The 23,454-nt window shown below is 41.3% G+C and overlaps 1 protein-coding gene across 2 annotated transcripts in view; it reads right to left on the reverse strand.

The window, feature by feature from the left end:
• Positions 1-23,454, reverse strand: part of LOC132832120 (solute carrier family 22 member 23) — a 131,730-nt gene that overhangs the window by 40,965 nt on the left and 67,311 nt on the right. For both annotated transcript variants that reach the window (XM_060849846.1, XM_060849845.1), the window contains exons 4-7: positions 12,955-13,123; positions 7,140-7,267; positions 6,922-7,024; positions 2,855-3,081 (exon numbers count right to left, since the gene is read on the reverse strand). In XM_060849846.1, the coding sequence (XP_060705829.1) occupies positions 2,855-3,081; positions 6,922-7,024; positions 7,140-7,267; positions 12,955-13,123 (627 nt within the window). The remainder of the gene's footprint in view (positions 1-2,854; positions 3,082-6,921; positions 7,025-7,139; positions 7,268-12,954; positions 13,124-23,454) is intronic.

Consider the following 23,454-nt stretch of genomic DNA (forward strand, 5'->3'; position numbering starts at 1 on the left):
TGATTGTTTTCACAGACTTTAGTAAAGCCTTTGACAAGATCCCACGTGGTAGCCTATTTAGTATAGTTAGACACATGGGGTTCAGGGAGAGCTTACCAACTGGATATAAAATTTGGCTCAATGGTGGGAGTCAGAGGGTGGTGGTGGAGAGTTGCTTTTTGGATTGGAGCTCTGTGAGTAGCAGTGTTCTACAGGGAGTAGTACTGGATCTGGATATAAAACGGAGTTCAATCACCTTCAAATGGTGAACTCCCAATTGTTCCTTTTCTTTTAGCTGGTTACATTTTGTTATCATGTCTTCTCTCTCCTCCCTCAAAATGGGACTGCACTTTCAAACCTGGCAGGAGACGCATCATTGCTCTGCCATTCTCACATTCAGCCTGCTTAATCTGAACTATCAATATCCTCTGTCTGCCAGCACACTAAACCTACTCCCCCCACCACCAACTATAGCATCAATGTCGTCTCCTCCGCACTTCACTTCAGCTCAGAGTAATCCTAGACTCGAAAGATGAGCTTGCTCTCTCCACGGATGTTGTCTGAGCCGCTGTGATTCCTCCCGCAGGGGGAGGGGGAGAAAAACACACACACACCCCAGAATTAACATTTGAGAGGTCTGTTCAAAAGTCTGATACCAGCAGGGAAGCAGCTATACTTGGAGTCATAGTCATGCTCAGCACAGAAACAAACCCTTCAGTCCAGTCCATACATGGACCACCCTTCTTGTGGAAAGGTTGTCCCTTAAAAGAGATCTAGCAGAGTTGTCAGTTATGACCTACTCTTGATGAAACCATGCTGACTTTGTCCTATTTTACCATTCACTTCCAAGTATTCAGAAATCTCATCTTTCACAATGAATTCCAGGATCTTACCCATGGCTAAGGTTAGACTAATTGGTCTGTAATTTTTTGTCTTTTGCCTTATTCCCTTTTGAAACAGGGGAGTCACATTAACGATTTTTCAGTTTGCTGGGACCCTCCCTGATTCTAATCATTCCTGAAAGATCACCACAAACACTTCTTCAATGTTTCTTTAAATTCTCCCTTTGAACTCTGTGGTGTAGTCCATCTTGTCCAGGTGATTTATCCACCTTTAGGCCTTTCAATTTTTCTAGCACCTTCTCCTTGGTGATAGCCACCATACTCAGCTCTGCCCTCTCACCCCTAGAACCTTTGGGATCATGTCTTCCACCATGAAGACTGACACAAAGTAATTCATAGAATCCATATAGTGTAGAAATGGACCCTTCGACCCAACAAGTCCACACTGAACCTCCAAAGAGTAACTCACCCAGACCCATTCCTCTATCATTTATTTACCCCTGACTAATTTCTGAACACCACAGGCAATTTAGCATGGCCAATTCACCTAACGTGCACATCTTTGGATTGTGGAAGGAAACCGGAACACCCGGAGGAAACCCACGCAGAGACGGGGAGAACATGCAAACTCCATACAGACAGCCCGAGGCTGGAATTGAACCAGAGTCCTTAGCGCTGTGAGGCAGCGTGCTAACCACTGTGCCACCATGCTGCCCTAATTCTTCAGTTCCTCAGCCATTTCCTTACTCCCCTCTACTATCTCTCCAGCGTCATTTACCAGCAGTTCAAATATCCACTTTTGCCCTTTATATATCTGATCAAACTCTTGCCATCTTCCTTTATATTACTGGCTAGCCTACCCTCATATTTAATCTTCTCCCTCTTTTTTTTGTTGTCCTATGATGGTCTTTGTAAGCTTCCCAATCCTCTGATTTCTCACTGCCCTTCCCCTCATTATATGCTCTTTGTTTTTATGCTATCCCTGACTTCCCTATTCAGCCTCATTTTCCCTTATTTTTCCCTCAGGATGAATCTTTGCTGTCTCCCTGAATTACTCCCAGAAACTCCTGCTGTCTTTAGGACAGTTTTGTAATCTGGAGGGAATCAAAGGTCATGGGGAAAAGACAGGAAAGTGGAGTTGAGGATAATCAGATCAGCCATGATGCCATTGAATGACAGAAAACCTGACTGACCAAATGGCCTACATCAGCTCCCATGTCCTATGTCGACTGTATGGGAACAGATTCCTTCAGGATTAAATTGTTAGAGATTTTTAAAAAGTTAAAGGTTTTAAAAAATATATTTGCCTCTTAAATCAGTATTTCCTCCTCTAGTTTTTTTTTCAGCATTCACTCAACCTTTCAATTTTTACAATGTTAACCAACTTAAAGGATTGCAAGATTAACTTTATTATCTGGCTCACACAGGTCCTAGATAACATCTTTCCCCTCATCATTACTTTATTAACACAGACTTTCAGCAACAATATACCCTAATCTGATCTAGTCCCATTTGCCAGCATTTGGCACATATCTGTTTAAATCCTTCCTATTCATATACCCATCCAGATGCCTTTTCAAGGCTGTATTTGTACCAGCTGCCTCCATTTCCTCTGGCAGCTTGTTCCATATATGTACCACCCTCTATGTGAAAAAGTTACCCCTCAGGTCCTTTTTAAATCTTTCCCCTCGCCTTGAACGTAGTATTGGACTCACTAAATATATACTATTCCAGTTTAGATTCTTAAAATGCAAGTACCAATGGCAGACTGGTAAGATGACCTGCTACAACACAGGATGGTATTAGTAGTTTATTTTCAGAGGTAGTTTTAAAACATTGCTTACCTGCAAGTTGGAATACAATGAAGCATTTCACCTTTCCAATCACCTAAAAACTCTTCAGCGAATCTCATGCAAAATCTGAGAGGTTGTTGCTCTCGAATAAAGAGTAACCCTAAAGGCAGCAACATCTCAAGCACGTGCACACACAAAGAATAGACAAAGAGGAGATGTAAGGACTTTGGGAGAACTTACAGCTTACAAGGCCCAACTGAAGGAGGGAAGCCAGTGCAGTGAGGATGGTGAAGAGAAGCAACGTGCCTCTACGGCCCATTAGTCCCACGAGAACACACATGACAGCACAGGACAAAATGCCAATCACTTCCATGATATAGTAGTGGGTGTAGAAGTTTTTGAAACGGTGCTTATCACGATCCATCAGACTCTTTGCAAAACAATTGTGGATCCCGAATCCTGTCAAGCTGCAACATTAGAGAAGAAGAATGGAGGGGCTGAGACTGCAGATATTTTTAGGTTGTCAAAATTCGAGTGGTGAGCTAAACTCACCAATAGCCTTTCAAATGAGCATCATTACAATCAAACATATACAGTCTCACGTGGCAGGATTAACACAACTGACCTTCATTGCATCTAGGCACAATGACAATTGCCACTTTGGAGGAGTCAACAGGCTAACTTAGATGCAACCTGACCCCAGGACCAACTAGCATTTTCAACAAACGAGATGATAAAAAGTTCCCTGGTGAATTAACGTTTTGGTACACGGGCTGCTATTATACACATCTGTATAATATAGAGATGGCGTAGTGATAGACTGTTAATCCAGAGATTCAGGAAATATTCTGCGTTTGAATCCTGCCATGACAGATGGTGGAATTGGAATTCAGTCAAAAAAAATTGTAATTAAGAGTCTAAATGTTGACCATGGAGCCATAGTCGATTGTTGGAAAAAACCTATCTGGTTCATTAATGTCCTTTAGGGAAGGAAACTGCCTTCCTTACCTGGTCGGGCCTATATGTGACTCCAGCCCCACAGCAATGTGGTTGACTCTTAACTGTCCTCTAGGATGGACAATAAGTGCCGGTTTAGTCAATGACACCCTCATCCCATAAATGAAATTTAAAAATCCCGAATGGTCAACAGCAAACAAAGGGCTTTATTAAAGAGGTGCAGAGGATGTCATTATGAGGAAGGAAACTCTCTCCAATCACTCATTGCATTCACATGAAAGTACAGTGACCTTTTTTTTTATTCCCCAGGAGGAGTTGAACCTACTTTTTGTTTTAAAAACACAGCCAGGTAAAAGCTTGCTTCAATACTAACAAGATGGACATTAAGTACCAATACATTTTAGAAAGCATAAATGGTTTTACATAAATGCTCACAATCTCATGTTTCTATCAACAAGGCAACCAGTTTAGATCAGATGAATTACACAATTCAAGACTTTTAGAAGCAAGAGAGAGAAGAGGCTTGGAAAAAGCGGGATAAGGGTTAAGCACATTCAACAGTAAGAGTAAATTCCTGTTACTCCTCCTGGCACATAAGACATCAGTACAGAATCCCAATTAAAGGAACAATGTGATTCTCAGCAAAGAACACAGCTTGGAGGAAGAACACAAGAAGTGGCTTCTGGAATTTGGAATGCTTCATACTGGATGACCAAATTAACATACATTTTCTTCTCAATGAAGATCCTCCACACTCTTAACCCTGTAACAAAAACTCCTAGGACATTAAGTGACTGAGGTTGACAGGATGTCTTTCCCATCAAACCTCTGGATGATAAGTGGAAAACCTGGCCATACCTACCTGATGTCCCCTGGTTATGACGATTGGATCGAGAGGTCATACTCTCAGACTAAAAGGTGCCTGGGAGAAGCAGGCATTTCTCCAGTCTGGGTTTAGTGCCTTTGGGGTTTTCTGTCCCAGAGTGTTTTGGCTGCTCTCAGGATATATTCCAAACAAAAGGACATTAAAGGAATCGAAGAATATTGTCCTAATGTGAGAACATGGAGGTCAGTGGAAGCCTTAATCTGACTGAATGGTGTAGCAGAGTTAAAGACCAGAATGGTCTAACGCAATCCTATTTAAAGTTCCAGTATCTGCATGCCAATTCTGTGGCAAAGGGCTGATGCAGTCTCCATTTCCAAAGAATGCATTGCTTTGACTTTCTAATTAGGTTACATTTTTAAAAAATCTTTAAACCTAACCAGGCCAGTGGGTTGATGAGATGTCCTTTTTAAAAACGCCCAATTTCACACTCCATTGACCCGAATCCACTTCATATCCACTATGTGGGCAAGGTTAAAACAGGGCCCAGTTTGCTCTAATCCTGACAGTCTTGAACTGCAAGAGCAAGACCCGTGATATATCAATGTCCTTAAATCTTCGAAATTAAATGCTGCCTTTTACTCATGCTCAATGTGCTATTATTTTTGTTTAAACTGGCTGAAAGAAAATTAGTTTTAAAGCCAGTCCAATAATTAATCAAGAGAAGTTATTGTGACAGTGACACAGTATAATTACTTGCCAGTCATAAATCTGTTGCTAATTTTATATTGCTATGAGTAATGCAGTAAAGTTAAAAGGCCATTTGATCCCATTGTCTCTATCAAATGATGTCAATGCTGGTCAGTGAATTATCAGCCAGACATCTAATTAATGACTTCAAAAGGCCTAATATTAAAGAGTGAATCTCAATGTTAATAACTACCATCTGAATTCCCAAGGCCTTTGAGCATGCTTACATGTGTTTCCCATTAGGGAAATGAAATGAACTATCATAAGATGCAGTCTTTAATCCAGAACTGCTTTGTACAGAGCATCTCCTGAGCTGCACTTGTTGATTCAGGTCAGGCAACTCTGTCCATCGAGGCAAATTCATCAATTCTGGCATTTGTCAATTGAACAAAAATGTTTACCAGGGAAATTACATGTGGTTTGGAGGTTATTCCCAGCTCGGGTTTGAGAACTGATCGCACACCCCGCCCTAACCAGCAACGGCCGTCAAATAGTACCCTGGCTCCAAGGAGCAAATGGGTGCACCCAAGTGATGCTCCCAGTTTACTTTTAATATATAAAAGATATTGCCCCAACAGTTTCAGAAGGTGAAACTTTACAGATGCCAGATGACACCCAATTGTTTTCCAATTTATGGGCTTCTCAAATGTAGAGGAGAACTTCATGCAAAAGATATTGAAGTTAAGAGGTTCCCAGCTGTTTTGCTTTTTCACAGGATGAAGGAAGCATCAATTGGGAAAGAAAAAAAAAGTGTTCCTTCATTGGTTAGTGTTGATGAACACCTTTACATGTATATCTTGTACCTTTCATGCTGGCTAACATATCAGGCAAATCTTTGGACTGTGTACAATGCTGCTTAGGCCCATTCCTTGAATTCCTCCATTACATTGATTCAAAACTTCTTTGGGTTCTTCATTTTGTTTCCCATTCCCACGTGGCCAAGTTATCTTTTTCTTTCTCCCTCATCTTCATCTCTAACTTGAAGTCTCCAGAGAAATCTAGTACAAGCCACAACACATACAATTACTTGGATTAGATATCTTTCCTCCATTGCCTCCACATTCACCTCTTCCTATAGCAAAATGGCAGCTCAGCTTTCACCTCATCATGGAGTATGACCCTGACTCACTTGTGGCTCATGACTAACACACATTCCCATTCTCAACCTTTCACCTTTGGCCTAGTGTACTCAGACAAGCAAGCACACACAAACTTCAAGAACAATATCAATCGTACAATGGCTGTGTGTGTCAAATAGATAAGTATGAAAACCCCAAGTTTGATTCATCACTTGACTGGCAATCTCAATGAGGGAGCTGTGGCTATTATAGTTCGATCAGAAACCAGGATGAAAAAGGTGCTAGGTGGGTGGGTGTGGTCAGGGATAAGTGCCTGCTTGGCTCCCCCTGATGACTCTCCAATCATCCCTGTTGCAAAGCTGGATTAAAACACAGCTGGGGAACTGGCAATGGCTGACTGGATTGGCACAACTCACCAACAGGAACTATCAATCACAAATGGACAAATGATATCGAGATAGCACAAGATGGAGTGGCAGAAAATTGGTGAGCAAAAGAAAAGCTGGTAACCAAACCACTATTGCAGCTGAAAATGTGTTGCTGGAAAAGCGCAGCAGGTCAGGCAACATCCAAGGAGCAGGAAATTCGACGTTTCGGGCATAAGCCCTTCATCAATCCACTATTGCACCCAACTTCCAAAAACACACTATTAAGGCTAAACAAATTTTCAAAATTGCTTTTAGAAGACAAGTACTTACGAATTCACACAAAGTACTAAAATGTGTTTCCACAAGATCCTTGTATAAAGCAATTTGACGATGAATGTCTTTTTGGGCCTTGGCTTAGGCTCCTTGTCAAATTCTAAAATGAAGAAAGGGAGAGAGAAAACAAAAATGAGCGAAATTGGAACTTCTCTCATTCAGCAACTTGGCTGTTTAATTAAACTCTTGGAGCATCTGATACAATGTCACCTCACCTGGAAGAAATTCTTTGACATCATCTTCCGCATCTATTTTATTATTACGGGCAAACTCCAGAAATAGCTCTTTGGCAGCTTGTAGTTGGTGTGTGGCCAACAGCCACCTGAGTGATTCTGGGAAAATACTAGAAAAAGAAAAAAAGGTGACAAGACATAAGTATATACAGCAATTGATGCTATAAATTTCCCAGATACAAAGGTCAAAAGGTTACCACACACTATCAGCAGCTTCAGGGATTGAATTTTAAAGACAATTGTTATGTCTTTTTGTCTGTGGGGGGGGCCCCATAATTATGTAGAGGCCATGCATGCTTTGATGCACACAGGACGTCAACAATTTTAACAGTCAGCTTCAATCTTGATTGGACATTTAGCGACCCAATTGTAACCAGCCTAGAACCCACATTTCTTTCATTAGTGTCTCGTGGCCCACAAACAAACCAAAATGTTTACCCAATATCCACAACGTGAACTTGGCATCCCCCAACCACACTGCTTGCTAAATCCTTCCTATTCACTGCCTTAGCAGGAGCGATTATGTATTGTAGGGTCATAAAGCCCCTCAGTCAGAATTATTACCCCGTCCTAACTCGGTTCAGTCCGAGCAAGACATAGATGCCATCCAATTCCAGACTGACCGTAGATCAGGTGTGGACGGTATCTCAGTATGGACGGATTGGTGTACTTGCTGGGCTTAGCCATGACCTGGTCCTGCTTTATCCTCTCTGGGATGCGTTTGCCTGCACCCCAACGGAGATTGGGTGGTGGCAGGAGGGAGCCTGGAGTGTAATGGTCAGGGGGCTACAGGTCGGTTTGGCCAAAGGAGGAAGGCTGAATGAGGGAAGAGTGATTGCGGACAGAACGTGAAAATGCAGGTGTCCACTCCACAGCTTTGAGTCAGATGTACAGCATGTAAACAGACCTGTCGGTCCAGCTTGTCCATGCTGACCAGATATCATAACCTAATCTAGTCCCATTTGCCAGCCCTTAGCCCACGTCCCTCTAAACCCTTCCTATTCATATACCCATCCAGATGCCTTTTAAATGTTGTAATTGTACCAGTCTCCACCACTTGTTCTAGCAGTTTATTCCGTACAAGTTGCCTCTTAGGTCCCTTGTAAAACTTTTCCTCTCTTACCCTAAACCTCTGCCCTCTAGTCCTGAACCCCCCTTGAAAAGACCTTGTCTATTTACCCTATTCATGCCCCTCATTATTTTATAAACCTCTAAGGTCACCCCTCAGCCTCTGACGCTCCAGGGAAAACAGCCTCAGCCTGTTCAGCCTCTTCCTGCAGCTCAAACCTTCCAACCCTGGCAACATCCTTGTAAATCTTTTCTGAACCCTTTCAAGTTTCACAACATCCTTCCAAAGGAAGGAGATCAGAATTGCACACCATATTCCAAAAGTGGCCTAACTAATGTTGCGGCTGTACAGAACATGACCTCCCAACTCCTGCCTTTACTATCTACCTACCTGCGACTCTACTTGCAGCTTGGAGGGGAACACACACCTGTCTGGGTGCCCTACAAATATAGCACAAGGTAAATCGATCCCTTGAGTAACAATGGAGGTGGAGGCCATCAAGTTCCTGCCGGACCATGCGTCAAGACTCATCCCCACCCCCAATGTAGAAGTAATGCTCACTTCCCCAGCCACTACTGACCCTAGAGTGGAAGGTCCCACACAGAGTCTTCACTTCACTAGATCTGGAGGAGACAATGTATTTCAGACACACTCATCTCTGATCATATCTGGGGAGCTGAAGGCTCCACTAATCTTTCCTTTAGTACTCAATAGCTGTGCTTGTACTGGCCAGACAAAAAAGATTTGTGAATTGGCACACCCTAAAAGAATAATCACACTGCTAAGTCACGACAGACTCCATGCCCAGGCAACAGGGACAGAAAATCAAAACTAAAACAGGTTTTCACCACTGAACAGAATCCAACACTATCGGAGGCTACAGCCATTGTAATTGAAGTTAAAAATCACACAACACCAGGTTATAATGCAACAGGTTTATTTGGAAGCACTAGCTTTCTGACCACTGCTCCTTCATCTGGGGGTTGGACTATAACCTGGTGTTGTGCGATTTTTAAACTTTGTGCACCCCAGTCCAACACTGGCACCAGCAAATCACAAATTGTAACGGAAGAGAACGAGTTGCTAACATTAACGATCTGGAAACAGATAGATACTTGGAAATATCCGTCACAATATTAATATTAAAGCACAGTAATATCCACACCATAGCTGAATGCAACAGGAGATGCAAGAAAACGAGGAGTATTTTTCTCTGGTTAAGCATTTAGGTCTCAAAAAGTGACACAGCCAATGAACAAATAGCACAGGAATGAGAGAATTTAGCATGGCAGCGCAGTCATGTTTGCATAACATCCTCAAGCCAAACTGATGGCCTTGTCTTTGTGGATATTTTCTAACAAAATAGATCATTGGAAGCAGACAGATATTGCCATTCAGAATATATTAGCATGAATGGGGAAAAGAGCACAGAATTGTCACAGAGGGAAAAAAAAAGGACTGGCTTCCTGATGAAGGGCTTTTGCCCGAAACATCGATTTTGCTGCTCGTTGGATGCTGCCTGAACTGCTGTGCTCTTCCAGCACCACTAATCCAGAATCTGGTTTCCAGCATCTGCAGTCATTGTTTTTACCTTCCATTTAAATGGTGATGCAGTGAAATGTATCACTAGAAATTGACAAATTTATCCAATTTAATTCCAATGTGGACAATTATTTTGGCTGCTCAAGTCCAGAGAAAGCAATTTATGTTCTGCTTTGCAAAAAAAAAAGAGTTGGAAATGAAAACCTAATCCAGGCCATCACGTGGTGTTGAATATCATTCTAATCGATCTTGCTGACATTGAGACTCCCACAGGTCATCCACATTCTAGCCAGCATGGGTTAAAATGCCTAAAGATGATCTCGTGCGCAGCCGTCAATATGTGATCAACAAGTACAGGTTTGTGTTAGTTCAGACTTGTTCAAATCGCAAGCAGTAAGTCTAGTTTGTAAAGAATTCCATGCTGGGAGCCTTTACTGTATTTTTTGACAAAGATTCTTGACCTTCTGTGGTAATGTCCTCATTTCAAAAATGTTTACTCCAGCAACAATACTTTTGCTCATTGAGTAGTTTACATGAGCTGGGAATTCATAATCTCAGCAGGGAAATGGTGCTCACACAAAGCATGCCCTTTGGAAATAAGGTGACAATATTGTAACCCATTTACCCCAACGACAAACTCAAAGCAGAACAGACAAACAAAAAATAACTTACTTGAAGATCCTCCTTTAAAACATGGTAACTTGTCCCAAAGCCCTTAACAGCCAAGTTAAATTGGACGCTGAGCTAAATGGTCAAAGTAGTAGGTGTAAAGAATGTCAAAAGGATGAAGACAGAGGGGTTTAGGGAGGGAATTTGAGCAGCTGAAGATTTTTAAAAAAAAAACACGTTCATTCATAGGATGAAGGTGTCACCAGCTAAGCCAGCATTTATTTCCCTCAACCTTCATCGCTCCCAAGGGTAGTTAAGAGTCAACTATGTTGCTGTGGGAATGGAGTCACATGTAGACCAAACCAGGTAAGGATAGCAGCTTCATTCCCTAAAAAGGACATTAGTGAACCAGATAGGTTTTTCCTGACAATTGATTTATGGTCGTCACAAAACTCCGAATTCCAGATTTTCATGGAATTCAAAATACCACCATCTGCCATGGTGAAATTGGAACCAGAGTCCCCAGAATATTGTCTGGTCTCTGGATTAACAATGATACTACAAAGCGGTCACCTCCCACTAAAGGCACAACAATCCTCTCAAGGCCAGAATTGGAGGACAGTGGAAATTGTTGGGAGGTTCTAGGAATGCAGGAGACTGGAGAAACAGGGAGTAAGATGAGGCCCTGGAATGATTCTAAAATACACAGACATGAACTGTAAAAAACAGAGGCATTGACAGACTGGAAAACACAAGTCAGGGATGGATAAACTAGAAGTGTAAATAACTTCAACTGAACTCCAGTTTAGAATAGTAGACAATGTTACAGTTCAGAAAGACAGCTGATGAAGAATGGAACTGGAATCATACTAAAGACTTCACGAAAGTGTACAAACAGTCACACATTAAAGGCACGCATATCTAAACATAATGATGTCAAAGTTTGTGAGAAGATTTGTAGCTCGGGCGCTTGTTGTCGTGGTTCTGTTCACCGAGCTGGGAATTTGTGTTGCAGACGTTACGTCCCCTGTCTAGGTGACATCCTCAGTGCTTGGGAGCCTCCTGTGAAGCGCTTCTGTGATGTTTCCTCCGGCATTTATAGTGGTTTGTCTCTGCCGCTTCCGGTTGGCAGTTCCAGCTGTCCACGGCAGTGGCCCGTATATTGGGTCCAGGTCGATGTGTTTATTGATTGAATCTGTGGATGAGTACCATGCCTCTAGGAATTCCCTGGCTGTTCTGTTTGGCTTGTCCTATAATAGTAGTTTATTATACTGGACCCAATATACCGGCCACTGCCGCGGACAGCTGGAACTGCCAACAGGAAGCGGCAGAGACAAACCACTATAAATGCCGGAGGAAACATCACAGAAGCGCTTCACAGGAGGCTCCCAAGCACTGAGGATGTCACCTAGACAGGGGACGAAACGTCTGCAACACAAATTCCCAGCTTGGCAAACGGAACCATAATAATGATGTCAATTTGTCGGTGTCTGTTTATACAGGGACAAGTGAATCCTCAATTAATCCCTGCTATCCAGATACATTGAATTCAGGTAATAGATATGAAGCTGGTCTGGTGAGCGCTGGGGTGTAGATAAGGGGCCTTGTAGCAGAGTGGTAGAATCCATATCTCTAGGTCAGTAGTTCTGGGTGCAAATCCCATGTGGAGTTAAGACTTAACATGTCTGAAATGGGTTGGTTTTAAAAACACTTAGATCTTGGAATATGGATGGAGGGTTTCAGCAGATGAAAGCAAAAGCAGGATTAAAAGGTCACAGACATGGAAGCAGACAGCCTTGGTGGTGAACCATGGGTGGGAAGGTTGCGTCAATATCAAAATTGACACCAAGTTTGTAAAAGAAACTCTGAACAAAAAAAACCCACAAAGTACTGCAGATGTTGGAAACCAAAATCCATCAGAAATTGCTGGAAAAACTCAGGAGGTTGGCAGCATCTGCAGAGAGAAAGTAGAATTAACGTTTCTGAAGGAGGGTCACTGGACCAAAATTGTAAACAATCTGGTTCAGACTCAGTTGCAAGAGAGGACCCCAGAACTGTCAGTATTTAAAAAGGTGGAACCTCAAAAGACATCTTGGTAGAAGATGAAGACTTTTAGAATCATAAAATCCCTACAACGTAGAAACAGGCCATTTGGCCCATCAAGTCCACATAGACTCTCTGAAGAGCATCACACCTAGACACCCCCCTTCCTCCCCCACTATCCCTGTAACCCAACATTTCTCATGGCCAATCCACATTACCCACACATCCTTGCACTGTGGGAGGAAACCACAGCACCCAGGAGGAAATTGGAGCAAACACAGGGAGAATGTGCAAACGACAGATACACACACACACACACACACACGCTTGAAGCTAGCATCCAACCCCAGGTCCCTGGTGCTGTGAGGCAGCAGTGCTAACCACTGAGCCACTATGTCAACCCATATTTGGCCATCCTAAATGTTGGAAACTCAAATATTCAAATTGTTACCAATGGCTGATACTTCAAACCATGAATCAAACATGAAACATTTCAAAATAGTAAATTCAAGATAGAAAAGTCACCACACTTACCACCAGTAAGGGATCATAAAAATAAATGGACATATAATGATAGCTTGCAAAATCTGCCAGTCCCGACAAAGGGCAGCAAGGCCTGGCAAAAGAAGCTGACCCCCCATTGCAATGAAGTTTGCTACCATGGTCATCATGAATCGGTGTCGAGGGAGGGAAATCTCAATACCTGTTATTAGAAAGGAGAAAAACTAAGGTTAGCTGGAACAACTTATATTTACATTGGAACTTATAACCACTTCGCAAACCCCAAACCATGCAATTGTGATCATCGCCAATGATTCATTCAACAAACAAATTCTGACTTTGTTGTATAGGATTCCAAGTTTTTCTTACTGGTGGTTTTTGCTAAGAAAAATGATTCTGCCCAGATACAAGTAGGGTTTATAGTTTCACAATCAAAGGTTGCTTTTATTACATTGGATCCTGTTCAGGTTTTATAAGTCCATCTGGTTTCCAGTAAAAAGCCATAATCAGTGGGGAAATGAACACATTTCTCAATAGCATTTGTCCTCACTGATCAACCAGCCTCAAGGCAAATGGAAATTCTCAAGCTGAAATCAGACAGCTAGAAGCACTCCTGGACGATACACGGGCTCACTTCCAGTTGTCCAGGACAAAGTGCATTTAAAAAAAACATTAAGCAATGGCAAGTGAATACCTTCTTAAAGTCAAAATTAAATATATCATCCAATCCTGCTCTTCTCCAGTTAACATTTGGGTAATTTCCAACACCCTAAACAATGGGAAATAAAAACAAAATCAAATGTTCCTTTGTATTTATGCTTTGAAATGTGGTGATTGGATGAAGAAATCTCAGATTTGGTTGTCTGACATTACACCTTATTTTCATCTCTATTGTAAAGTTTATTTAGATTCAATTGTACTGGGTGCAGTTGACTGCGATTACCTATTAACTTGTCGTATGACCAGGGCATTTAGTTTTAGAAGGCTAATCATCACTTCCACATTCCTTTAACATAGTGTAATTTTAAATCCTTATTACAGGGTTCTCTGTCTGTTTTGAGGAGTCTCTGACTCCCTGTGCATTGCTGATGCAGAAACACTGGAGATGTAGAGGAAGGTAACAGGCTGGAGTTGAAACCTAATCAAATCAGGAAGTGAAGGAGTCAAGTTGAGGTTTGAGATTCCCCATAGGGAGTGTAGGAGGAAGGCAGAGGAGGAAAAATAAATAAATACAAAAATGTTTGAAGTTCCATTTTATAAGATGTAATATTAAATTGCTGGCGATTCCCACTGGGGTCACTACAACTGATTCAAAATAAGAAAACATTTGCAAAAGGAGCTAGCAATGCTACCAAGTCATTTGTCCACAATTCCCAACTTGAATTATCACCATTCCACCCAACAATAGCTGGCCTCAAGGAGGCACTGGCATCTCTCATTGCCGTTCTGCATACTATGGTCACTCCTCTCTTCATTAACTTCTGATGTTGGCCAACCATTCAATCCTTCTGGAATGGAGTCTGCTGTTCCCTGCTGCTTCACTTTCTGCAGTCATGGGATTCTCACCAAGCTCCTCTAATCCGTCCTAGATTCCAGTTGCTTTGAGATGCTGGGGCTTCGATTTTCCTGCAGAGAACCTCATTGGTTTGTTACTCTGCCCAGGTGATCCCAAGAATCCCGGTCAGCCATGCTGGAGGTGGCAGAGCAATCCCTCAGGCTATAACCTTTTTGTCTGTTTGTCCATAAAATGGATGTACAAATCGCTTTTGATTCAAAATGAGAGACCTTAAAATTTGTTACTTTACTTCTAAAAATCTGCATCTAAAACTGGCCAGTTTTGTTACAGGCTCAGGTTGAAAAAGGTTTCAATCTGATCAAATGTACACACATGTCAATGGTTACATTGAAAGATGGTTGAAAACAGGTATGAGTAACTCTTGCCTGTTAGATCTACCAATTATTGTTCTGTCTGCTCGTTTGAATGATTCCCATCATTAATCATATCATTCATTAGCCAGTTAAGGGCATCCATCCCCTCTGGGGGTGTCAGCGGTTATTATATTGAAGCCACTGTTTCTCTAGGCAGATATGGTTTCATACTGTCGGCCCTTCTCCCCTCCAGTCCAGCAGCTTGTCCTGCTCAGTTTACTCTCTGACCTTCTGAAGTCATGCTGTATCCTGAGAAGAATGTCTACTAGTGCAGCCAGACCTGGGAACAACTGGTATGTGTGGAAGTCTTGAAGCCAGCACAAAGCCCTTCATCAGTCTGCACACCACTCACTCCTTCAAGCAACAATGGAAAACACAAAGCACTTGCAGAATTATAACAGGCATAACAACCAGCAACTAACCTGCAAATAGTGACAAAAAACAAGGAGTGTTCGGCCTTAGAAGGCTCAGAAATAGGAATTAAGAACTTGGCTCCAAGATGGCACCATAGGTATCTAATAAACACTGCATGCTAATAAACATCAGAATGCAAGTGCTTGCATTGTAACCAACCTCAATAATATTAAAGTTGTCAATCAACTGAAAAGCAGTTCAGATGACAGATGTTTGGTTGGGGAGCTTTCCTCGTTTAATCTGCAAACAAATCACCAACCTCTCTTAACTTGATAGGTGCACGCTATACAATTGCATGGAAAAACAAAGATAGTCTAGGTTGATTCAAATAGACTGCCCTTGCTGTTAAAAATACTACAGGGAGAGCCTAACTTATCCAAACAACTACTGTCTGACAGAGGAGAGGAGGAGTCACTGTTGCACATCCAAAAGCAGAAATCCTGGTGGCTTGGAGAAAGCTTACCGGACTAATATCTAGAATGAACACGTTGAACAGAATAGGCCTGTATCCAGTGGTTAGAGGCAATTTGCTTGAAGTACACTAGATCCTGAAAAGACTTAACAGGATGGATATGGAGAGGATACCTCCTCTTAAATGCTTAATTTGGGGGTGGGGAGGTTGGGGGGTCATGGGTTAAAAATCAGGGCTGGCCCATTTAAAATAAAAACAAAATGTTTTCATTCTGAGAGCTGTCTCTTTTTGGAACTCTCTAGAAAATGGTGGATACAAAATCCTCGAATACATTTAATGCAGAGCTAGATAGATTTCTGTTTTGGGGGAAGGGAGTGGAAAGTTAATCAGGGCAGGCAGGAGTATGGATTGAATGTTATAATCAAATTAGTCATGATCTTAATGAAATGATAGAGCAGGGTCAAGTGGCTGAATGGTCTATTCCTGTTAATTGTTCACATAGTCTGGTCCTTATATAGCTTTTTATTCTAGATTTCTTTCTAGTCTCCAGGTTTCTGCAGCATGATGGGAGCCCTGCTGTCACTTGGTCCAAGACTTTGGATTATAACATAACTACAAAGCTACCCGCACCCCATGGTTTAACAACGCTAGCTATTTAAATATCAATGGAAGCCATCTTCTTCAATCAAAGGCCTAGTGATGAAGATGTTTTACTCCGTACTTTTATCCAGGCAAAGCTACAAGGTCATGTTAAGCAGAACTGACTCTTTGCCTGCTGTTGATTTATTGTGTGCACATGATCAATTCACAGGAACCGCTGATGCATTACCTTGAAATTAACAGGTGGAAACGGATACAAAAATGTCACCAGGTCGGCAGCCAGTCAGGGCAAGCCTTGGGTCTGCTGACCCGAGATGAGGAGTGTTCAGTATCAAACAAACAAACCATTAATATAATCCTTTCAAATTCTGCCTTGCACAGATCCATTTTTAGAAATGGATCAATGGTATTTTTGGAATGTTGCTGTCTCTATGACGGTAGCTACCCATTCCATGTGTATTCTTGAGAAGTTGGTTAGAATATTGAACTATAAAAGGAGAAAGTGAGGACTGCAGATGCTGGAGATCAGAGCTGAAAATGTGTTGCTGGAAATGCGCAGCAGGTCAGGCAGCATCCGAGGGACAGGAGAAGAAGGGCTTATGCACGAAACGTCGATTCTCCTGTTCCTTGGATGCTGCCTGACCTGCTGCGCATTTCCAGCAACACATGTTCAGCTATTCAACTATAAACAAGAGACTTTGTGCCACCCAGGTTGATAGGGAAGTTAAGGCAGCACACGGTGTGTTAGCTTTTATTGGTGGAGGGATTGAGTTTTGGAGACACGAGGTCATGCTGCAGCTGAACAAAACTCTGGTGCACCCACTTGGAGTATTGCGTACCGTTCTGGACACCGCATTATAGCGAGGATATGGAAGCTTTGGAAAGGGTGCAGAAGAGATTTATTAGGCTGTTGCCTGGTTTGGAGGGAAGGTCTTATGAAGAAAGGCTGAGGGACTTGAGGTTGTTTTCGTTAGAGAGAAAAAGATTGAGTAGTGACTTAATTGAGCCATGCAAGATAATCAGAGGATTAGATGCAGTCGACAGCGAGAGCCTTTTTCCTCGAATAATGATGGCTAGCATGAGGGGGCATAGCTTTAAATTGAGGGGTGATAGATATAGGACAGACATCAGAGGTAGTTTCTTTACTTGGGGTAGTAGGGGTGTGGAAAGCACTGCCTGCAACAGTAGGAGACTCGTCAACTTTAAGGGCATTTAAATGGTCATTGGATAAACAGATGGATGAAAATGGAATAGTATAACTTAGATGGGCTTTAGATTGATTTCACAGGTTGGCGCAACATTGAAGGCCAAAGGATCTGTACTGCACTGTAGTGTTCTATGTTCTACGACTCAGTTTGAGAAGCAGATAGATCATGAGCTATGGAGGGGGCTGCTGAACAAAATACAAATGGGATTTTAATAGAGTCGGTGGTCAAGTTACATCTTTTTTTAAAAAAAATGGCATTTTAAAAACTGTATAATTCACTCAAAACACAACATATACTACTCCCAGTGCTGCTTTAAGTAGAGCTAGTGAATCATCACTTTGTCCGTGCTGCCAGGCTGAGAGATGATGAAGAATTTGTTTGTTAGTCCCTCAAGGAAACCACCCCTACAGCAACAACATAACTGACACACAAAGACACACAGCTCACAAGTGGTTTGCTGGATTGACATTGCCAGGGCATGGATTTATAAACCCAACAATTCACACGAGGCTTTTTCAACATTTTTAACTACTTTGTCAAGACCTGAGCTAGGAGTAATCACTAATGCTGCAACGATCTGTCCCCTCCTCCCTATTTTTCAGTATGTGTGTAATTAGATGCAGCTTGATAATTGCCTGGATCGTAAATACAGATGCCAAAAATGGCTGATGTCAATACTTCACTAATTAAAGACCACTGCCATGAGGGAGATGAGAAACACCCATCTTTGCCATCAAAAACAATTTAAATACCTGTATTCATGACAATAAATGAATTTTAAAATGAAATAGAATTAATTTAGTATTTTAGTTCATTATTCCATAAATGCAAATCTTGCAGATAATTAAATTGTGGGCACTGATCATTCAAACCCTATTTTTGAATTTATCCCTCATCCCAACATATTTATTCCCAAATCAAAAACATTTATTAATAAATGGTCATCAAATTCTTTTAATACATTGATTTTTAAACCAAGAATCGCAGTGATTATGCTCTTAGTTAAAATATTTAATTACATAGGTTAAATCCAAACATTTTTTCATTTACAATTGTGTAATGAGTTATGCAAAACGTACTTTGAAATGCAGTATATGGGAGATGATGGGGTGAGAAAATTATTTGTAGTTTAAAAGGAAGTCTTCAAACGATTATTCAAGTCATTCAAGTGCACTGGGAAGTGCTAACAGACTCTGTTACCTTTGTGCGGCTGACTGGCGATGAACCTCTTTGAATCAGACACTTGGAAATGAACCATGCGAGAAACCCTTCAGCAAACTGCTCATTGCACTCTGAAGAGATCAGCAATCAAGGCCAGAGATGTGGCATTAGGGGATTTCTAAAAAGCAGAGTTGTCCTGAATCCAGGAGACCTCTCCTTTCTGCCTCCCGTCATCCTTGCAGCAAGAGTTTGCTAAAAGGTTTCGGAAGCTTTGAAAGCTCAGTTGATTTAGTACAAAGTGCTCACACTCCTTTGATGGGGACAGGGTGGAGTTGAGGTGGAGAGAGAAAGAGGGGGAAAACTGGGACTCAGTGACTGTTCTCCTGTGGAGGTTTCAGTCTTGTATGCCCCTCCATGAGGATCAAAGGTTGGAATTGGTTGCTACCTGGATATAGAGAATACATGCTTGACCATCCAAGTCACACCATGTTCCAGTTTTAAGCCAAGAAATCCAGCGAAGCTAAAAATGAAAATGAGAAAGGACACATAGCCCAGATAAGATTTTAGCTACAGAAAAATCTGACAGTTCTCATATCTCAATGAAATCATTTCTATGAATGATTTCAGAATTTTGCTCTCTACTACTCTGAATGAAAAAGGATTTCATCTTTTTAATCTGCTCATGTTAATTTTCAAGCATTAGATAGAGGTGCTACTGGGTCATACTTCTGAATGGCTATCAATTTCCAGCAGTCATGACTTAGGAGGTAGATTTCCCTCTCCACAGCTGTTCTTTTGCTAGAACAGTAGAGATTTATGTGAAAGAGATAAACGCTTAAATTCCTTAGGATGTGGGGAAATGAAAGTTAGCTGAAATTATGGAGCCAGTGCAGGAGAAATTGCCAAGGGAGAGCCACTGATTATGATCGTGGCTGTTGGTAATACTGGGTACAGAAGAAAAAAAAAAGATATGGATAAATAAAAGACAGTTTGGAAAGATCTCTTTATAAACAGCAAAGAGAAAGAGTCAACCATTTTTTCTCCCCCAAACAAGAGCCTTTATAGATTCTCAAATCCAAAGATTCACTCATGCCACCACCTTTCTCTCTGGAGAGGAGGAGGAGGAAGAGGGGTGACCTGATCGTGGTATATAAGGTAATGAGAGGCTTGGATAGAGTCAATAGCCAGGGACTTTTCCCCAGGACAGGATTGACTGGCACGAGGGGTCATCATTTTAAGATATGAGGAGGAAGGTCAGGGGAGATGTCAGAGGTGGGTTCTTTACGCAGAGAGTTGTGAATGCGTGGAATGGTGGTGGAAGGAGAGTCATTACAGACATTTAAGAGACTGGACATGCACACAGACAGCAGTGAATTGAGGGGTGCATAGGTTAGGGCATTTTATTTTACATTAGGATTAATCCTCAGCACAACAATCCTCATGGGCCGAAGGGCGTGTTCCATGCTGTACTTTTGTATGTTCTATGTTTAAAACTCAACTGACAAGTGTTTCCTTTTGGTGAACTTCTGTACATTACCAAAATGTGATTTTTGTTTCCATTGCAGAGACATGCTCAGTGGCTAACTCACTGACTTTTCTCACTGAACTCTAAAGGAAAAAAAATACACAAGCATTTTTCTAGCTACTTTAATATTTTTTTTAAGCAGCTCCTAAATACCATATCTGCAGATCTGGCTCTTTACTTCAGAACTGAACCTTCTTGCCCATCTCTTTCACTGGCCATAAAAGTTCAACTTCGCAAACACTTCACCCATGATCTCAACAGATGACATCTCTAGTTATTTAGTTCATGTCACATGGCCTCGTAGAAATGCTGTTTTGATATATTGTTAAATATCGTCTGTGACCTTTAGGAAGTAGGCAAGTCACCTTCTCAATGTTGAAAACCAAAAATAAACAACCTTTCGAGCCAAGGTTCCAAAATAATAATAGATTATAAATGTTCATCACACAAAGATAAAATGCTATTTCAAGACATTTAGAACAATCCTGCACAACGAGAGCAGACAGACTGTAGAATTCATTTTCGGGATTAGTGGTTGAGCTAACAAACTGTCAACATTCAAAACTAGATTGGATCGGCAGATGAAATAAAGGGAATGTTGGAATACAGGATAAGGGTGAGTGTATATGATTAGCTGTATTTGTTCACAAGGTGGGTAAATGTGAACACACAAAATCAGTCTGTTTTCCTATTAGAGTTCTACTTCCCTATCAAGCACAGTTTTAATGCTAGTTTATTTTTAACCCAAAAGTCAGTTAAAAAAACGAAGATAGCCCAACACCCATTTGTTTCTTTCACAGCACCAAATGTTGGAAGGTTAATTTTAAATTTCTCTTCAGTTTTCAAACAAACAATCACAAAATACAGGAAGCATGTTTACTTTAATTTATAGTAAAAGCAAAGAGGAGGACTTTGGACCCACAAAGGTTCTACTCCAGCCTTCCCCCCACCCTTCTACATGTAACCTCACCAATATATTTCTCCTCTCTCTCTTTTGCACTTATCTAGCCATCCCACGAATACATCCAAATTAACTTTGACTACTTGTGTAGCTAGTTCCACATTCCCATAGTCACAAAGCAAAGAGGCCCTTCGGCCCATCAAGTCTTCACTGTACTCATCCTATTTCCAGCACTTGGCCCGAAGCCTTGAATGTTACAATGTTTCAAGTGCTCATCCATGTGCTTTTTTTTAAAAAGGTTGAAAAATTTCTTCTCTCAGGCCGTGCATTCCAGACTCTGACCGAGAAACATTTTCCTCAAACTCCTCTAAACTTTCTGCCCTTCATCTTAAAATTATGGCCCTTGTTATTAACCCTTCAACTGAGGGAACAACTGCTTTCTGTCCATCCTGTCCATGCCCCTCATTCTTGTACACCTCTAATCAGGACCCACGCCACCCCCGCCTTCTCTGCTCTAATAAAATCCAACCCCTCACCTCATCCAATCTCTGTCCATAGAGAAAATACTCCACCCCAGGCAACATCCCAGATAGCAATATTGCTTCTAAACTAGTTGGATTTATTAATAGCCATCTTCTACTAATGATCTAACACACAACTGGGTTTTCAAATCAATAGTTGAGAAATTTCAAGCTCTGTTGAAAAGCATGATGGGATACAATTGGTTGCCAGGTGGACACTGGAGCCAATCGCCATTCTCCTTCCAATGCTGTTTTCCTTTTACTTTGGTAATTCTTGCAAATTGTCCCGGTGAGTGCAAGTTGAAAAGCTTTGACCTAATGTGCTTTTTCTCAGTAATACTCAATTCTGTACTACCAAACAACTATTGGTGTAAATTTTTCTATGTGCTACAAATGCCAGGCAATGAACAGTATGACCATACACAGCAGACTGAATTGGCCAAATGGCCTCCATTTGTGTTGTCATGTCTCTGATTACCAGTCCTTGACACAAGGGTCATTCAATAGGAAGGATGTTCATTGAAATGCCTTTGCTGCTTATAGGAAGGGTGTCTCTTTAGAGGGCAGTAGATCCAATGATTCACAAGCTGATCACAGATCTCCAGCCACACCTTAAGAAAGGGAGGTTGGAAAATATGGGTGGGGTGGGGCACAGGTATTTGGAGCAGTTATTTCATCAACAAAAAATATTCAAGCAAGTGCCCAGAGAAAGGCACTGAAGGGAAGGAAGTCTCGAGTTAAGTCCCACACTACAAGTCACAGAAAATTAGCTTCCAGCTTTTCTACATAGCAACTAACAATTATTTAAAAAGATTGAGTTGGAAGTGACCATCTCCATGAGGTTTAGAAGGTCCAAAGCACACTGACTGATATAAAAGTTTGGGAACTTGGCTTCAACATTTTAGCCCTATTTCCATTTATTCCTTAGTCCACACCATTTCAGCAGGATTCAGTGGTCATCAAATTGGAGGTCTGGCTGTAAATCTGAATGAGTCAAAGATGAAAAGTTGCCTTTTGTTGCAATCTCTGTCCCACTCCAGCCCTGCTTAAAAATTGGGAGGAAGAGAGTCTTGGTCCCTTGATGTGATTATGCCCATATTACCTTCACTCCAGGAGATTCTCTGGCAAAACAATTAACCAGATGGTCACATCCTTTCTGGTTGCTTAGTAGGATAAACATCAGAAACCCAATCTACTCAGGCTAACTGCACTGGGACATCTACAATATCATTACTGTAGTTGCATTATTTATTAAACATAAGATGACAATTTGTATTCTGGTTTGAAGTATGTTCACTCAGTCTACAGCTATTTCCAAGTACAAAAATTGACACACATACTTGAATTTCTTATGCTTAAGGTGATTCCACAAGGGGACAGAACGTTCTGCTAACAGCATCACTAGATTGGAAAACAAATCCCTTCAGATAATCTCTGATTACAAGCTCCTGAGCCTCCCCTGTATTCTACAATAAAACGACTTTGAGATTCTGCTGAAACTAACAACCACCGAGACGTAGTTAACCTACAGTGAGAGCATGTGAAAATTATTTTACTCACCAAGAATCCTACAAGAACTGTTACATAATTTGACTCATTAAAATAGAACTACCACAAGAGCACACGTAAAAATTGAAAGTGTATCTTTTTTTTTTAAAATAACATTGTTAATTTTAGCAATGACCGGGAAAATTAGAGCTGGATCCCAGACCTTTAATAAACCTGTTTAGCACACAGTTAAGGCAATAATAAATGGTGCTACAACCAGAGAAGTGGAATAAATGGAATATTTTCCTCACTTTGACCATTATCTATTGTTATACGTGACTGTATATAATATACATTGTATAGAATAAGGATTC

Source organism: Hemiscyllium ocellatum, chromosome 34 (assembly GCF_020745735.1).
Source record: "Hemiscyllium ocellatum isolate sHemOce1 chromosome 34, sHemOce1.pat.X.cur, whole genome shotgun sequence".
Taxonomy (NCBI): Eukaryota; Metazoa; Chordata; class Chondrichthyes; order Orectolobiformes; family Hemiscylliidae; genus Hemiscyllium; species Hemiscyllium ocellatum.